This window comes from Trichoderma aggressivum, assembly GCF_033847375.1.
Source record: "Trichoderma aggressivum f. europaeum strain CBS 100526 chromosome Unknown scaffold_002, whole genome shotgun sequence".
Classification (NCBI taxonomy): Eukaryota; Fungi; Ascomycota; class Sordariomycetes; order Hypocreales; family Hypocreaceae; genus Trichoderma; species Trichoderma aggressivum.
In genome coordinates, this window is record NW_026946368.1 from 985,022 (window position 1) to 999,174 (window position 14,153).

Below are 14,153 nucleotides of genomic sequence, written 5' to 3' on the forward strand. Positions count from 1 at the left end.
CATGACGCCGTAATTCCTCCGAGCAACCTACGAGTACATGTACATACTTGCTTTTGCGTGTTACTTCGCGTGCTGCACTCGTCCAGTATCACGACTGCAATATCGTGAGATGTCTTTTACACGACGACACAGATAAAGCCACGAGGACGAAAATCGTTACCATAATCACTAAGTGTTGTCAACTGCTGCAGCCATCAATGCCTTTCCCCGATGATACATACAAGTGCAATGCTTGTACAAATGGAGCTTGAGGTCTATATAAAAACAATCGGTCCAATCAGGCATGCTGATACAGGTATCAAGCATGGTGCAGCCAGATGCAAGTCACCCACCGGAACGTGCCTTGACTTGCTGCCAGAAGTGGAATACCTAACAGCTGTCATTAGTAGACACCCATGGTTTTAGAATTCTGACACCCTTGAATCCATCAATTCCATTCAATCCCACTCTCGTCTTCCCCACACCTCACGCTCGGCCCCGGCAGAGCCAGGGCACGCCCTGACCTGACAGGCTGCAGGCCCGTAATGCAAGCACCTGTGCTCCGTGGTGTTTGAGGTTGAGTGTGCAATTTCCGTCTGCCAGCGCATACGAACTCCTTTAAAACAACGTGCATGCATGCATGCCTCGAGGTTGCTTCGCCTCATCACGGGGCCACAATGCCTGATTCCATGCTGCGTGCAAATCATTACGAGGTTCTCAGTCAGTAGCCACGTAGGAGAATACATGTAGTGTCGGTGATACCCGGGCAGATGGAGGCTAGAACACATATCACGCACGGCCTCGGGTAGGTATAATAACCGCCTGACTTAGTACTCCGTACATGTGCCTATGTAATACCTGCCAGTAGTAGTATTTACGAGTGAATTATTTCCCTGCATATACGAGTAGTATATAGCAATAACAGGACACACATCATGTCCCGCTCGTGCCTTTTCAACACGGTATCGTTGTGTGGGAGGGGGCTTGGATAACCCTAAAGCGCGGTGGCTATTCTGCACCCAATACAAGGATCTACCTTGATAACCTGTAACCCAGACTCCGTAGCGGACAGAGTAGAGTAGCACCAGTATGATCCAAGGCATGGTTATCAAGCATGATTTAGTTTGTTTGATGCCTCTGTGGCCATCTACGAGTAGGCAGCCGAGCTAGATGCGATGCGCAGTCTCCAGCCGTCTTGGCTCTGGCCACCTCTAACATTCCACGTCTCGGATGGCACTCTTACGCCGGGTCAAATTAAGCATAAGAAGAAGCTCCATGATGGCGCGACTTGATTCAATCCTGCCAAGTCGGCCGTCGTCAAACACTGAGCTTGATTCCAAGATCAGCCATGCCGCTTTTCGCCTTGTGCGCCGGCGTGGGATTCTTGGCGATGGCATCTGCAACATGGAGGCTTGACAAGTTGGTGGATGGTTTCGTCTCATGTTTTAGGTACTTTGGGGCTACGGTACAAGCAGTTACCGGCAGCTTTTTTGTTTCAAGCGGCGCTTAAAGTAACCCAGTGAGAGACTCTCGTCATATTTCGTACATTTGCAGCTATTTAGAGAATCACGTCTTGTTGCGTACGAATAGGTGAAGTCGTGGGATATGAAGCCCCTGCTGACGTTGGTCGTAGGAGTTGCTTCTTGTAGATACGCGTATTCAGCATGACATCGATGTTAGTGCACTGCAACTTGGCACCTGTAGGTACCTATAAAGGGATGAAATCCTATGATAACTTGGGTACCTAGTGAGTAGGTGGCCACGATTTTCTTCCTGCTGCTCCAGTCCGGTAGTGTAGATATTGTCTACCAGGACCTTATGTTGTCATGCTTACCTTTTTGTCATGGCATTGAGAACTACCCCTCCAGTAGTATCTATATGCAACCCCAACTTTGAAAGACAGCTCTTGAGTTCAATGTCCTCTTAACGGGTCTCAGGAAATCAGGTTGCTGGCTAGCCATTCTATTTCAATTTATACACTACCGGATATCCAACTTGTGTCTACTCGACGTTTATTCCAACCTGCACGTTTCCCCTTGTGTTGTTCGCCTGCCAAAAAGTAGGTAGTTTGGTAAAATCTCCCCGCAATCAGTGCCTACCCTGGATCTCGAGATTGCGGTTAAATTCACATATTCTTGATGCCGGTTAACTCAGTGAACTACCTGTTGGAATATTGCCAATCAAATCTCTGGTAAACGAGGAAGCAGCCAGTGAGTCTATTGTGGTGGTCTTCATGGCTTTTACGTGGAGTGCTCAGCCCTGTCAGAATCGAATAATGAGATAAATCCTAAGTAGACTTCATATGTGAACAGGCGAATGCGTGTATTTGCCAATCTCGATGTCAGATATCTAGATGTGCCATCATTTGCACATGCGCGCCTACAACGATATAAACAGTGAGACAGCATTCAGCATTTTCGCGGTACAATTTACCCTTTCCCCCCTCCATCAACTTCGACTTGTTCCGTTGATACACGGCACATTGACAGTGAGGCTCCTCAACTACTAGCAAAGTGGAGCACTGAAATTGGCCCGTCCTAGTGTGTGAGAGCTACCGAGACGTCGGAAATTCAGCAATTAAACATGGAGCCAAAGGGCAGATGACGCCGGGCTCTAATCACGATATGACTGCTTACCGTACATCACCCGATCTTTGGGCAGTTGGCCAACGGTGTTCCCGACAGTTATACGGAAGACCGTGAAATATAGGTAGGTAACCAACGGATCATTCACAAGGCAGAGTGTGAGGCGTGCTTGTAGGTAGTGTGAGAATGAGACGAGTGCAAACACACACTGCTGCCGGTTCAAGTACCCATGGTGTACTCAGTGCAATGGGGGAGGAATATTTGTCACGAGGGCGAAGCAAGAGAAACTGAGCACGATGAATTGGATCAAATGTCTTGTCCTCTGCCAGCTGTTGTCTTGGGCGGCATAATATTGAGGCGGGGTAATTTTACTTGCAAATGAAATGTCTTTCAAGAGCCAATCAGTCCTTGGGAAACGAAGAGACTGGTTCAGCGCAATACGCAATACGGCCGCAAAAAGGAAAAACAAGAAAAGAAAAAAAGAAAAAGAAAAAGAAAAAGATGAAGCCGTCTTTTGCGTGGTGGTGGTTGGCGTTATTTTAGCGGCTTGCCGCCCAATCGTCATTTTGGAGCTGCACGCAATTCCCCGGACGTGCCTTAACAGCCACTGAGCGCCCATCCGTCGTCTGACGGCTTTTGATGCCCATTAAGTTGCCTCCTCATTTCAATTTTTTTTTCCCCTTCCAAATTCCCTTACGAAGCACTTTTGTACGTCGGTTTTTTTCTTCCCTCTCCTCTCCTTGCAGTGCTCTGCTCTCTTGTCTTTTTCGCCCTTCTGGCCCGTTGGCTGCCTGCGAATCTGTCATTCTTCAGCTCGTGGCCACCCTGTTGCATTCCTGTCCGGGCGAGACAAGAGACTCTCTCTTTCATCCTCCATCGTCTGGCCCTTCTTGTTCCTGCACCGCCCCCTCCGTCGCTTGCAATCTCCGTATCGGCACGCGAGCACGGGACCGGGTGGGCGTCGCGTAAAGTGCCAGCAAATCTCATCTCGCCGGGCCACCCAAAGCTGAACCTGAACCTGTATCTGCGCCCATTCTGTGCAACCTCTCTCCATCTGCCTTCCACCGTCGCCCGAAGGGACGCCGCGAGCCTCGTGAAGACGTTTTCCTCCCTAGGTATTTGCTTGGGGGCGTACGGCTGCCCACGAACTAAGCCTGGAAATTGACTGCCGCCTGAAAAGAAGGGCTGACGACGCCCCATCATCCAACCGTCCGTCGCCGTGAAATGCGTGTCTTGTCGTCCTTGTCGAACTACCAATCAACAGTTTGAATAGGCCTACGCAGCATGGGGGAAGCCATGGATGTCGCAAACTGTGACGACGCAAAGAGCGTTCGCAGCCTGAGGATGGATCTGGACGAGAGGGTCGTTGAATGCCAGGACGATGTCGAGATGCGGCCGGACGATTCCGACGACGGCAGTTTCTCCTCGCTCATGACCACCTCCATGGTAGCGACATTTCTCAACACCACCTCGAGCCCCGTTTCTCCCGGCCCCTCAAGCCCATCTTTCCAGATGGCCAAGAGCACGTCTTTTGTTCCGCCCGCGCGGCCCAGTAGTACGCCGTTCCCACATCCCGAAACTCGAAGCCCGCAAATCTGCTGCCTGGGAGGTTTAGAGTCCTGCCCCGATGCCAGTGGCTGGGACGAGTCGTCGACCGAATCCGTTGACGCTGCGGCCGGACGTCCGCCTGCGCGGCATTTCGAACAACTTCCCACCGAAGTCCATGAGGCGATTCTCGATCATATATTCGGATACTGCGTGTCTGCTACGTCGAGAAGCACAATGAGGATTTCCAGTTTGACTAGGGGGTGGAGCACGGCACTTCGCCATTCGCGGAGGCGGGAGCTCACTGCATTAGCTCTGGTCAACCGTGTATGGAGTGTCTTGGTCCAGCAGAGGCTATTCCGGCACATCAAGCTCAAGGCGACGCTGGACTCCATCAACAATGCCATGGACTTTTTGGTTGAACGACCCCATCTTTCGTCGTATATCAAGCACATTGAGATTTGGTTCCCCGTTTTCCAACCGACTTACGGACCGTTGGCGTTGTCCAACACCCTCACATTGCCCACCGTAACGACTGATGGGCTGACCAATGCCACATACACATTGCCGGGGAACAACTGTACCCTTGAGCAAGTGTTTCAATTCGTTGCCGCCGCGCTTCCTGAGACCAAAGTACTCACTCTGGAAGGTGGGGAACGACGCAAGGCTCCCCGAGTGGTTCATTTTGACATGAGGCTACCCGGCTTGGCGGCGGAGGATCGAGAACTTCTTCCTCTCAGCTCGGTGAGCACTTTGGTAACCAAGGGCCAGTGGAATTTGATGAGGAATGGCTACGACTTCGAAGTCCTCATGAAGGCATTGCCGAATCTGGAAGAGTGGCAGGGATCTTACAGCAAGCCGAAATCTAAGAGTTATATCACAGCCTCAGATTTCCTGCCGCTCTTACCAGGCCACGTTACAAATCTTTCACTCTGCATGGAAAGCGATTATCGACGAGAAGGGGTGATGCCAGCTTTTTACTACAAAGTGGCGCAAAAAGCCCACCTCTGTTCTAGCATGGCCCGAGTCTTACCATCGTTGGAGCACTTTGCTTACACCGGTCGTGTTTGCCACCATTTCTTTGACGCAGCAATGCGACTAGCCGATCCCCTGACTACGAAGCTCAAATTCATTGACATCACTGTCAAGAATTGCTGTCGCCAGTCCTTCAGCTTTCACGACTCCGGCTCTGGGATCCAGGATATGGCATTTATCGAGGCGTTTGAGAAGCTCGTTGTTTCTGCGGTTCGATCGATGGACAAGTTCAAGGGGGTCGAATACTTGAGGATTCGATTTGTTGATCTAGGTTTGTTTAACCAGCCTCTTATGTCGCACCCAAGGCGATTGCTAACAGTAGGACTAGATTCCGTGCTACCACCGCTGAACCCGTATTTCTTAATGCAGAATGGAAAATGCACTGGGGTCTGGAGTGACTACATCATCACCGAAATGAACAGGGTTCGGCCCAACACCACATTCCCCGGATTGAGCGATACCTTTGGAAACATTGTCTACAGCAAAGATGGCCGGATGATAATCGCTCCTGAGCCATCTAGGCCACGCATCACCTCTCTTAAACTGTCGAATTATCGATCACTTGCCACTCGAATTACCATTCAGTAACTACATGGTGGAATTTTGTCAGCCGGAGAGATTATATCAAAGGCAACTTGCACTGGGAATATTGTGCAAGTATCTTCTCACTTTTATTCCAATTGAACACAAAAAAACACACAAACCGAAAACGTACCAAAAACCATTTATGGAACAAATACATTGGCGGAAAGGCACCGAAATGTCATGTCTTCTATTTCAAGGCGTTTGAAACTCTTTTATCACACAGCACGAAGCGAAGGTTTATGGGATCTGGGTTCTCAAGTTTTCGTCCCGCCAATTCTTCTTCTTCTTGATTTTTCATACCCTGGGACAGTCAAATAATGCGAAACAAAGCTCGGAGTTGGTTTGTTAAACTCAGTAATCATGGATATATGGGGTTCAGGGCTGCAGTTGGGTTTGATGTTATTGTTGCTTAGCATTTTGCTTTGGTAGGGTAATTCTTGGGGGGTGGGCAAAGCACGGAGGAGGGAGAAGGGGGCTCTGGAATGAGATTGAGAGAGATATTTGGGTGAAGCAAGGTTGATACCCGTAATGAAACATTTGAGATTTATGCTACGAATCCCCTGGCGCAACCACATTCGTTTTATATGGTGACAATACGTATCTCCTTGTAAGATCACCACCCTTCTATACTGCCTCTACCTTGCTGTAATATCTGGTATAAAGGAGATACTCATCAGCACAGGATCTTTGATACCTCCTTATATCATTGTATAACGTGATACGCTGGATAGCTACCTCCCCCTAAAGACCCACCAAGCCATCAATACAAAAGTCTGCAAAACAATGCCAACTTCTATCAAGATCGCCCTCGGCAGAATCTCGCCATCACCGCCTAACGCCAGCTGCAAACACTTTGACGGCACACCTCTGTGCGTGCACCTATAAATGCCCTTCCAAATATTGCTACAACTTTCCTTCTCTTTCTCTCTTCTCCTCCTCCTCCTCTCCTCTCCCCTCTCCCTCCTCCTCTCCTCTCTCTTCCAAGCCTCCAACCACGCCATCTATTCTGGCAACCATGGCGCTCATGATGGCTACGAGGCCTTATCCCGAGCCAACCATTTGCTCTACAGATGGGGTAACTTGTATCAGAACAAGTTTCGAGGTGCCTGCAAAATGGCCTGGCAAAGGCGATGACAAGGTCGCCCAGATGTATGTGGAGTGCCTAGAGCCCATGATGGTCCGTCATAGAGACCCCATCGTCCTGATCCACGGTGATTTCCATCACGGCGCCGTAAGTTATCAAGTATCCAACGGGCCTTTGATAGGGTCTTGGCATTGACATGTTCCAACATAGGTTTGGTTCACGAAGCCCGATGACAACCCGGGCTGGGCTGCCAACTTCCTCAGGAGAGGCTGTCGCGTGTATGTCGTTGACTTGCCCGGCAGCGGCCAGTCCGACGTGCCTCTTGATTTCGATCTTTGCTCCGACTTCATGAATGCTGAGCAGAAGATGAGCGGGAAGAGCGTTGAGAATCAGCTTACTGCTCCCGAGAGGAACATGGTTGGAGGCGCTCCCGCCTGGCCAACTGCTGGTCTGCACAACAAGTGGCCCGGGGTAAGTTCTATTCCATGTTCATAGATTTTGAGTCAATGAAGCTAACAGCGTTGCAGACTGGCCAGCGTGGTGACCCGACGTTTGTCGCGTATATGAAATCTCAACAAGCACTCTATCTGCAAAAGGCAGTCCGTCAAAAGCTGGCTCAGGATGGCCTATGCAGCCTCCTCAAGGCCATCGGAAAAGCAGTCTTGATTGGACAAGGAACTGGATGTACAGCGGCCTGGCTTGCCGCTGATGCGATGCCGGAGTCGGTTGCCAAGGTGGTTGCAATCGAACCTGCTGGACCGCCTGCTGCCATAGCTCACAAAAACCACCCCGGCGGCCGAACATACAGCTCATGGTTGAGCAGAGATGATGGCGTGCGAAAGTATGGGCTTGCGGATGTTCCTTTGACCTTCAACCCGCCAGCAAAGGAGCCATCTCAGGGCCCTGCTCTGGATCTCGAAGTCCGCCAACACCCCAGCAACTCGGGTTGCTATATGGCCCAGAAATACGTGCCAGGATGCGTGGTTCCCACAAAGGATGAACCACTCAAATATGGACAAGAATCCGTACCACAGCTGGTTCGCCTTCAACATATGAATCACGCTGTTTTTACTGCTGAGGCAAGCTCTCATAGGATGTTCGACTGGGCTACCGTGATGTTCATGAGACAGGCTGGCGTCTCTGTGGATCACTTTGATCTGTCGCAGTTTGGAGTCACTGGAAATGGGCACTTGATGTTCCTGGAGACGAACAGCGATGAGATTGCTGCTATGGTGGCTGGTTGGGCCGGGATGCCTGAAGAATACAAGACTGAACTATACAAGGTTATTGATATCAGCCAAATTCAGGGTCAAGTCGAAAACCAAAAACAGGACCAGGACCAAGGCCAGGACCAAGATCAGGAGCAAGCGTCTATTCAAGCTGTGGATGACTTGGTAGCTACTCAAGCTGTGGATGCTTTTGCAGCTACGCAACAAATGTCGTTGAAACGTCCTCGAGGTCAAGATGATGATGGCAACGATTGCTTGCCTGCTCCAAAGCGCCTGGATGCCAAAACTGGCCTTCAATCACCCCATGCTCAAACCACAGAGAGTCCAAGTCTTGCCTCTCTCTCTGTTGAGCCACAATACAGCCAGCCGGCGCCGTTGCTTCAGTGCAACGCGAGCTACCCCAGCCCAGAGTGTGAGCCGCTTCTTCTGGATGAGGATGCTCTTTTTGCCGGACAAATTGACCTCCTGGCACCACTAGACGAGTTCCCCGCCCATTAGCGGCACGAGCGACATATTTTACCGGGAGGAAATCTACATGGAGCAATTTAAAGAGGCGCAGAAATACTAAGAATGGGATCTGAGTTCGATGGGCTATTTACTATGGGCTGTTGGCGTTTTGGGGGCACGGATTTCGTCTCAAGTGGATTTGATCTTACGTTGCTTGGTTCGGGTTTTTATCACATGGGCTACTATCACGCAGTATCGGTTTCGGGAATATATCAGGTTATGGCGACTAGGAATAGGAGTAGACATCTAGTATTCCAATCTCATGAGTATCGGGGATCAACGATATGATCAAGTGACAGTGGATGCCCAAGAATTACTCTAACAAGACCAGCCGTGAGAGTTTGACATCTCAAACTTGGCGGTAGCGACATATAGAAAGCAACTTCTCTTGATACACGCAATCTTGTAGAATGCAGAGCAGCGCATTGCATAGATATTTGTTGGGTGACAGTTGATATTATTGTTGAGCGCTAATGATCCGTCATTTTAACATAATCTGCGTCTTTTAAAGTGTTTACCAATGATGATTTTCATATGAGAGAGGATGAGTTTGGAATATGTATTTGCTTGTGAAAAAAAAAGTAGAAAGTAAAGAGGAGAAAAAAGCCGCCATGACAAACCATTCATCATTCTGACAATGCAGAGCTGGCCACCAATGGGGCCAGGCAACAAAGCATCAACAAGACAATAACAGAACACTTCGTTTCCTCACACAGGCGACGAAGGTCGGGGATCATCATCTTTCATATCAGGAACCCACCCCTTAGGCCGTTCACTGCCCCTCACGACAAGACCATAACCCAGCTTCTCAACCTTGTTGATGCTCTGCCGCATAACTTCCATCTTGTTGCGAAAATCCTTGGTCGGGATCTGAGGCAGCAGCTCAAACGCGCAGCCAAGTTCCTGTATGTCGCCGAGAATGTTTCTGTCGTAATCGCCAACCAGCTGGCCCGATTGCGCCGTCGTGACCGTTGCAAACCGCATCAGCTCTCCAAACAGGTCAAACAGGCCATACATGTAGTCGTGCGGCGTCAGCACAACGTCGGCGGGGGTGGCTGCCTGCGTCTCTTCCAGCGTGATGACCTTCTGATGCCGCAGGTAGTGTGCGAATGAGAGCGCCTCGACGAGCTCCTCCAGGCACTTCATGGAATAGCCGTAGCGATAGCGGTTGATGGACCGCAGGTCGGCGGTGACTGTGGAGAGGAGTTTTGAGATTTCGCCGAGGCGCGTGTCGACGTCCTGCTGTATTCCTTTGGGGAAGTCCTTGTTGAGCTCTTTGACTCTGTCATGACAAACAAAAAAAGATGAGCCGCTGCTACTTGAGTCTAGAATTTGGGTGTGGTTTATGATGATGATACCTTTGTAATGTGAAAATGCTATAGGGAAGATGGTTAGCAAACGGAAGAAGTAGTTATGAACAACACATTATCAACCACGAGTTTACTGACATTTTTTTGCTTTGCGCCGTCACATCTCGGGACACCTTGATGACGCGCTCCCTGCGATCGTAATGCTCGTCCAGCTCATCTCGGAAGTTCTCAAACATGGCATGGAACCGGCTCCGCGGCAAATCCTGCGCGGGCTTAGCACGAGCATTGCCATCGCGGTCTCTCTTGACGCCTCCAGCCATGTCTTGTTGATTTTATGTATGAAAATGAGAGGATTGTATGGCGATGTTGCCTGTCAATGGATGGATTGGTCTTTCTGGCGGTTTGACTGATGGTGTGAATCTGCACCCAAAGCTTCAAGTTTGCCTTGCCATTTGCTGGAGTGGTTGAGAGTGGAGACGCGGCTGGTCCCAAGCAGCCACTAAAAAACCACAATTGCAGCGTGTGAGGTCAGAGCTCCATAAGAGCTAGAGCTCATGTATCGACGCCAGCTTATCCCCATATCACAGCTACCTCTCTCTGAATCTTCCTCCTCCATCCACTCATTCCCGAGTGAACAAGATCCTACAAAACAGAATTCAATCTTGGTTCCCATTGATTTTTGATTTTCCATTTCTTTGCTTGGATTGGTCTGATTCGGACGGCCCAGACCTGGAGCCATGAGCCTGGACACCAACCCACCATCCATCGCAACACGCTGTCCTTAGAGCCGTCTCATCGCCATTTTCATATCCAAAGCAACCAGCAATCTTCGCAACCATGTCATCTTCAACCCTGTCTTCGTTACTTCGCCCGGCTCCCCTATTCTCCATCGCTGCCATCCTCCGTCTCGTTCTTCTTCTCTACGGCACCTGGCAAGACGCCCACTCTGCCGTCAAATACACGGATATCGACTACCTCGTCTTCACTGATGCCGCGCGCTACGTATCCAATGGCCTCAGTCCGTATTCCAGAGAGACATACCGGTACACGCCCCTCCTGGCATGGATGCTAGTTCCCACCGCCAAGGCTCATCTCTTCTCCTTTGGCAAGGTCGTGTTTGCTCTGGCAGACCTGCTTGCCGGATGGCTGATTGTCAGGGTGCTGAGGAAGCAGAGGGGCATGAGCGCCGAGAGAGCCGGTGCATTTGCCGCCATATGGCTTTGGAACCCCATGGTGGCGACCATTAGCACCAGAGGCAGCTCCGAGGGTTTGCTGGGCGTTTTGACAATGGCCTTGTTGTGGGCTGTGGAAGGCAAGAGGATTGGAGTGGCAGGCTTCATCTTGGGGTTGAGCGTTCATTTCAAGATTTACCCCTTTATTTATGCGCCCGCGATTATCTGGTGGATGGATGATGAGCATCTGAGCAAGGCGGTATCTAAAACGCCAACCTCATTTGCCGGCGCTGTAATCAAGTTCCTCTCCCCTCAGAGGATACAACTCACGCTCATCAGCTTATCGACCTTTATGGGACTCAACGTCCTCATGTATTATATGTGCGTCTCCTCCAACCGTCTCTTCTTATTCCCCAAACCACCACATCCTCGTTCGTCTCCCGCTAATCAACGATGTTACAGTTATGGCACCCCTTTCCTCATCCACTCTTACTTGCACCACGTCACTCGCATTGATCACCGCCACAACTTCTCGCCTTATAACATCTTCCTCTATCTCGCATCCGCCGACCCATCGTCCAGCTCCCTCCATGCATTCCTCCCCCAATTGCTCCTCTCATGCCTCTTTATCCCCTTTGTCATTGCCAAAAAGGATCTTGCCACGTCCATGATGGCCCAGACTTTTGCCTTTGTCACCTTTAACAAAGTCTGCACCTCACAGGTAAGCTGGACGCAAGACCTCCATTTCGTGTACCGGCCAACTCACAGTCTTGTATAGTATTTCCTATGGTACATGATCTTCCTACCTCTCTACCTTCCTGGATCATCCATGCTTCGTGCCCCTAGTCGCGGCATCACGGCGTTGTTGCTTTGGGTTCTGGGTCAGGCCGCTTGGCTGCAGCAAGGGTATGAGCTAGAATTTCTAGGTATCAGCACCTTCTTCCCTGGCATGTGGCTGGCCTCGCTGGCCTTTTTCCTCGTCAATTGCTGGATATTGGGCATAATTATCAGCGACGGGGCAGAGAGGAGCATTCAAAAGGTGCATGTGATGTAGAATATAGCTTAGTAGCAATAGTAAAACAGCGTCATCTTTTCAAAATGCAACATCTTGAAACATCAAGTGCCAACGAAGCCGATAAAAAATACGACGTCATTGTAGAAGAATATTCCATCAAGCTGGCATGATCTGGACGAAAGAAAAAGCCTTTGTCCGAGGTCAGTTGTCTGATGGATATCGCGAGCAACTGGGGATGAATTCAAGATGAAAGATTCCATCATCCTGGCCAGCCTTGGCAAGCTTAAGCTATCGCCATGTCCGGCACTTTGCGGCCCCGTTTATTTGGCCCAACCCCATTGGTCATATTAAAAGCAAGGTCCACCTTTTCATTGCTCACGACGGACGAAGTCGCAACGTCGAGTTTCAACATTGTTCAAGTACTTAAACGCCGTGAGCTGCCCGGCTTGGCGTCGAGATGGCCAATTCGGGCTTCTCACAGCAGAAACTGCAAGCCTCAGCGAGATCTTGTTTCTTTTTACCCTCTGTTTTGCCTTCTATCTTGCCTTGAGCTGCGCCTACAGTCGGCAACATCTAAACGCGCATATACCAGCAATCATGGGTTTGCCAGCCGTGGGAATTCCCACCCCCCTCTTCATGGACGACGACTCGAAATGGCAAGCCGTACAGTCACGCGATCCCGACGCCGACGGCTTCTTTGTCTACGGAGTCCGCACCACAAAGGTCTTCTGCCGCCCAACCTGCAAAGCTAGGCTGGCTCGCCGTGCAAATGTGCGTTTCTACGCCACGGGAGACGAGGCCAAGCAGAACGGCTTTCGAGCCTGCAAGCGATGTAAGCCCGAGGTGCTGGGCCTGATGCCTGAGGAGGAAGCAGTGCAAAAGATTCGGGCTTTTGTGCGGCATCATCAGGCTGTCAGCGACGGGAACCAGGATATGGGGGAAATGAAGATGAGCCTGAGTCAAATGGCGAAGAAGACGGGTCTGTCCAAGTGGCATTTCCACCGCGTCTTCAAAAAGTGCGTGGGCATCACCCCCGTGGAATACTTGAAGACATTGCGAGACATGGCCGCCAGCTTGAGTCCCGGGACTGGGAGCGAGAGTGGGTTGAGCTGGACAGATCAGCTCGACCTGGTCAACCTCGACGATATGGACTTTGACTTTGGATTTCTCAACGATGCCCTGGCCCTCGACGCGAAAGCCGATTGCGCAGAAGCGTCAGCCTCGAATGCCTGTCCGCTCTTCACTCTGGACGATCTTTTGGTGTGGCCGGAGAATTTGCCAACAAAGTAATAATTCGACAGGTGACGAAGGGCAAATCCTTTATGAAATACATGTTCGGCATTGGTTGTTATGCAACGGACAATGCGAGCAAGTATGAGCCCATATACTCTCGGGGTTCGGAGTTGGCCTGCGGGTGGCGATTTTGCGGACGGCATATTCACGCCGCAGGGCATCTGACGAATCCTCCAGCTCGGTCTACGAGGGACTTTGTCAGACGTCATTTCCCCGAGATTCCTTCGCCCCCTGAGTCTTTGATAAAGGAGATGAAGAAGAGAAAAAGAAGAAATCAAAAGAACAAAGGGGATACATTTCCATCTCGTACACAATTCACAACTCACGGAGAGCGGAGGTACAAGGGCCCGCCTTGGAAAGCGTTGTCACTACCCGATCGGGCAATTGGTTACTCGTTGCTGACTAAACCCTCAACGCTGATTGGCCCGCGCTTCTTGTCTGAGAATCCCATCTCGCCCATGTCAGTGAGACCGAACAGCTCCAGCAGCAGCTCAAGTCAAAGTTCGACCGCTTCAATCCTTTCCAGATAACTCCGGCGCGGCGATTTCAAATTACAAGCCCAGCGATTGGTTCGGCCTGCGGGCGGATTGCGAAGGCTGCTCCATAAATACGCAACTACCGATCTCTTAGGGGGCCGCCTCGATCTCACGAACCCAGATCTCATGATAATAATAAATATCTCCTGCTCGCCTTGACAACACACGTTCAGCTCTATTTCACATCGCCCTGCTTAGCCATTGCTCTTCACAGCTCCCATATCAATCATCTCGAGGAACTGTTTTCACCAACCGGACTTTAACACATTCAAGGCGTC

At 50.5% G+C, this 14,153-nt stretch overlaps 5 protein-coding genes across 5 annotated transcripts; 4 read left to right on the top strand and 1 right to left on the bottom strand.

Moving 5' to 3' along the window:
• Positions 1–3,848: 3,848 nt before the first annotated feature.
• Positions 3,849–5,732, top strand: Triagg1_1099 (uncharacterized protein; the record flags this gene model as incomplete). Its single annotated transcript, XM_062904705.1, has 1 exon — positions 3,849–5,732. One exon carries the CDS (start codon positions 3,849–3,851, stop codon positions 5,730–5,732), a length of 1,884 nt encoding a protein of 627 aa, XP_062760323.1.
• Positions 5,733–6,512: 780 nt separating this feature from the next.
• Positions 6,513–8,540, top strand: Triagg1_1100 (uncharacterized protein; the record flags this gene model as incomplete). Its single annotated transcript, XM_062904716.1, has 4 exons — positions 6,513–6,598; positions 6,819–6,960; positions 7,024–7,284; positions 7,341–8,540. 4 exons carry the CDS (start codon positions 6,513–6,515, stop codon positions 8,538–8,540), a joined length of 1,689 nt encoding a protein of 562 aa, XP_062760324.1.
• Positions 8,541–9,257: 717 nt separating this feature from the next.
• Positions 9,258–10,179, bottom strand: Triagg1_1101 (uncharacterized protein; the record flags this gene model as incomplete). The annotated part of the gene is made up of 2 exons (XM_062904727.1): positions 9,258–9,831; positions 9,998–10,179. 2 exons carry the CDS (start codon positions 10,177–10,179, stop codon positions 9,258–9,260), a joined length of 756 nt encoding a protein of 251 aa, XP_062760325.1.
• Positions 10,180–10,696: 517 nt separating this feature from the next.
• Positions 10,697–12,085, top strand: Triagg1_1102 (CAZyme family GT50; the record flags this gene model as incomplete). The annotated part of the gene is made up of 3 exons (XM_062904738.1): positions 10,697–11,412; positions 11,494–11,752; positions 11,810–12,085. The coding sequence occupies 3 exons, from the start codon at positions 10,697–10,699 to the stop codon at positions 12,083–12,085; spliced, it is 1,251 nt and encodes a 416-aa protein (XP_062760326.1).
• A 558-nt stretch (positions 12,086–12,643) lies between these two features.
• On the top strand, positions 12,644–13,336 carry Triagg1_1103 (uncharacterized protein; the record flags this gene model as incomplete). Its single annotated transcript, XM_062904749.1, has 1 exon — positions 12,644–13,336. The coding sequence occupies one exon, from the start codon at positions 12,644–12,646 to the stop codon at positions 13,334–13,336; it is 693 nt and encodes a 230-aa protein (XP_062760327.1).
• Between the last annotated feature and the right edge of the window lie 817 nt (positions 13,337–14,153).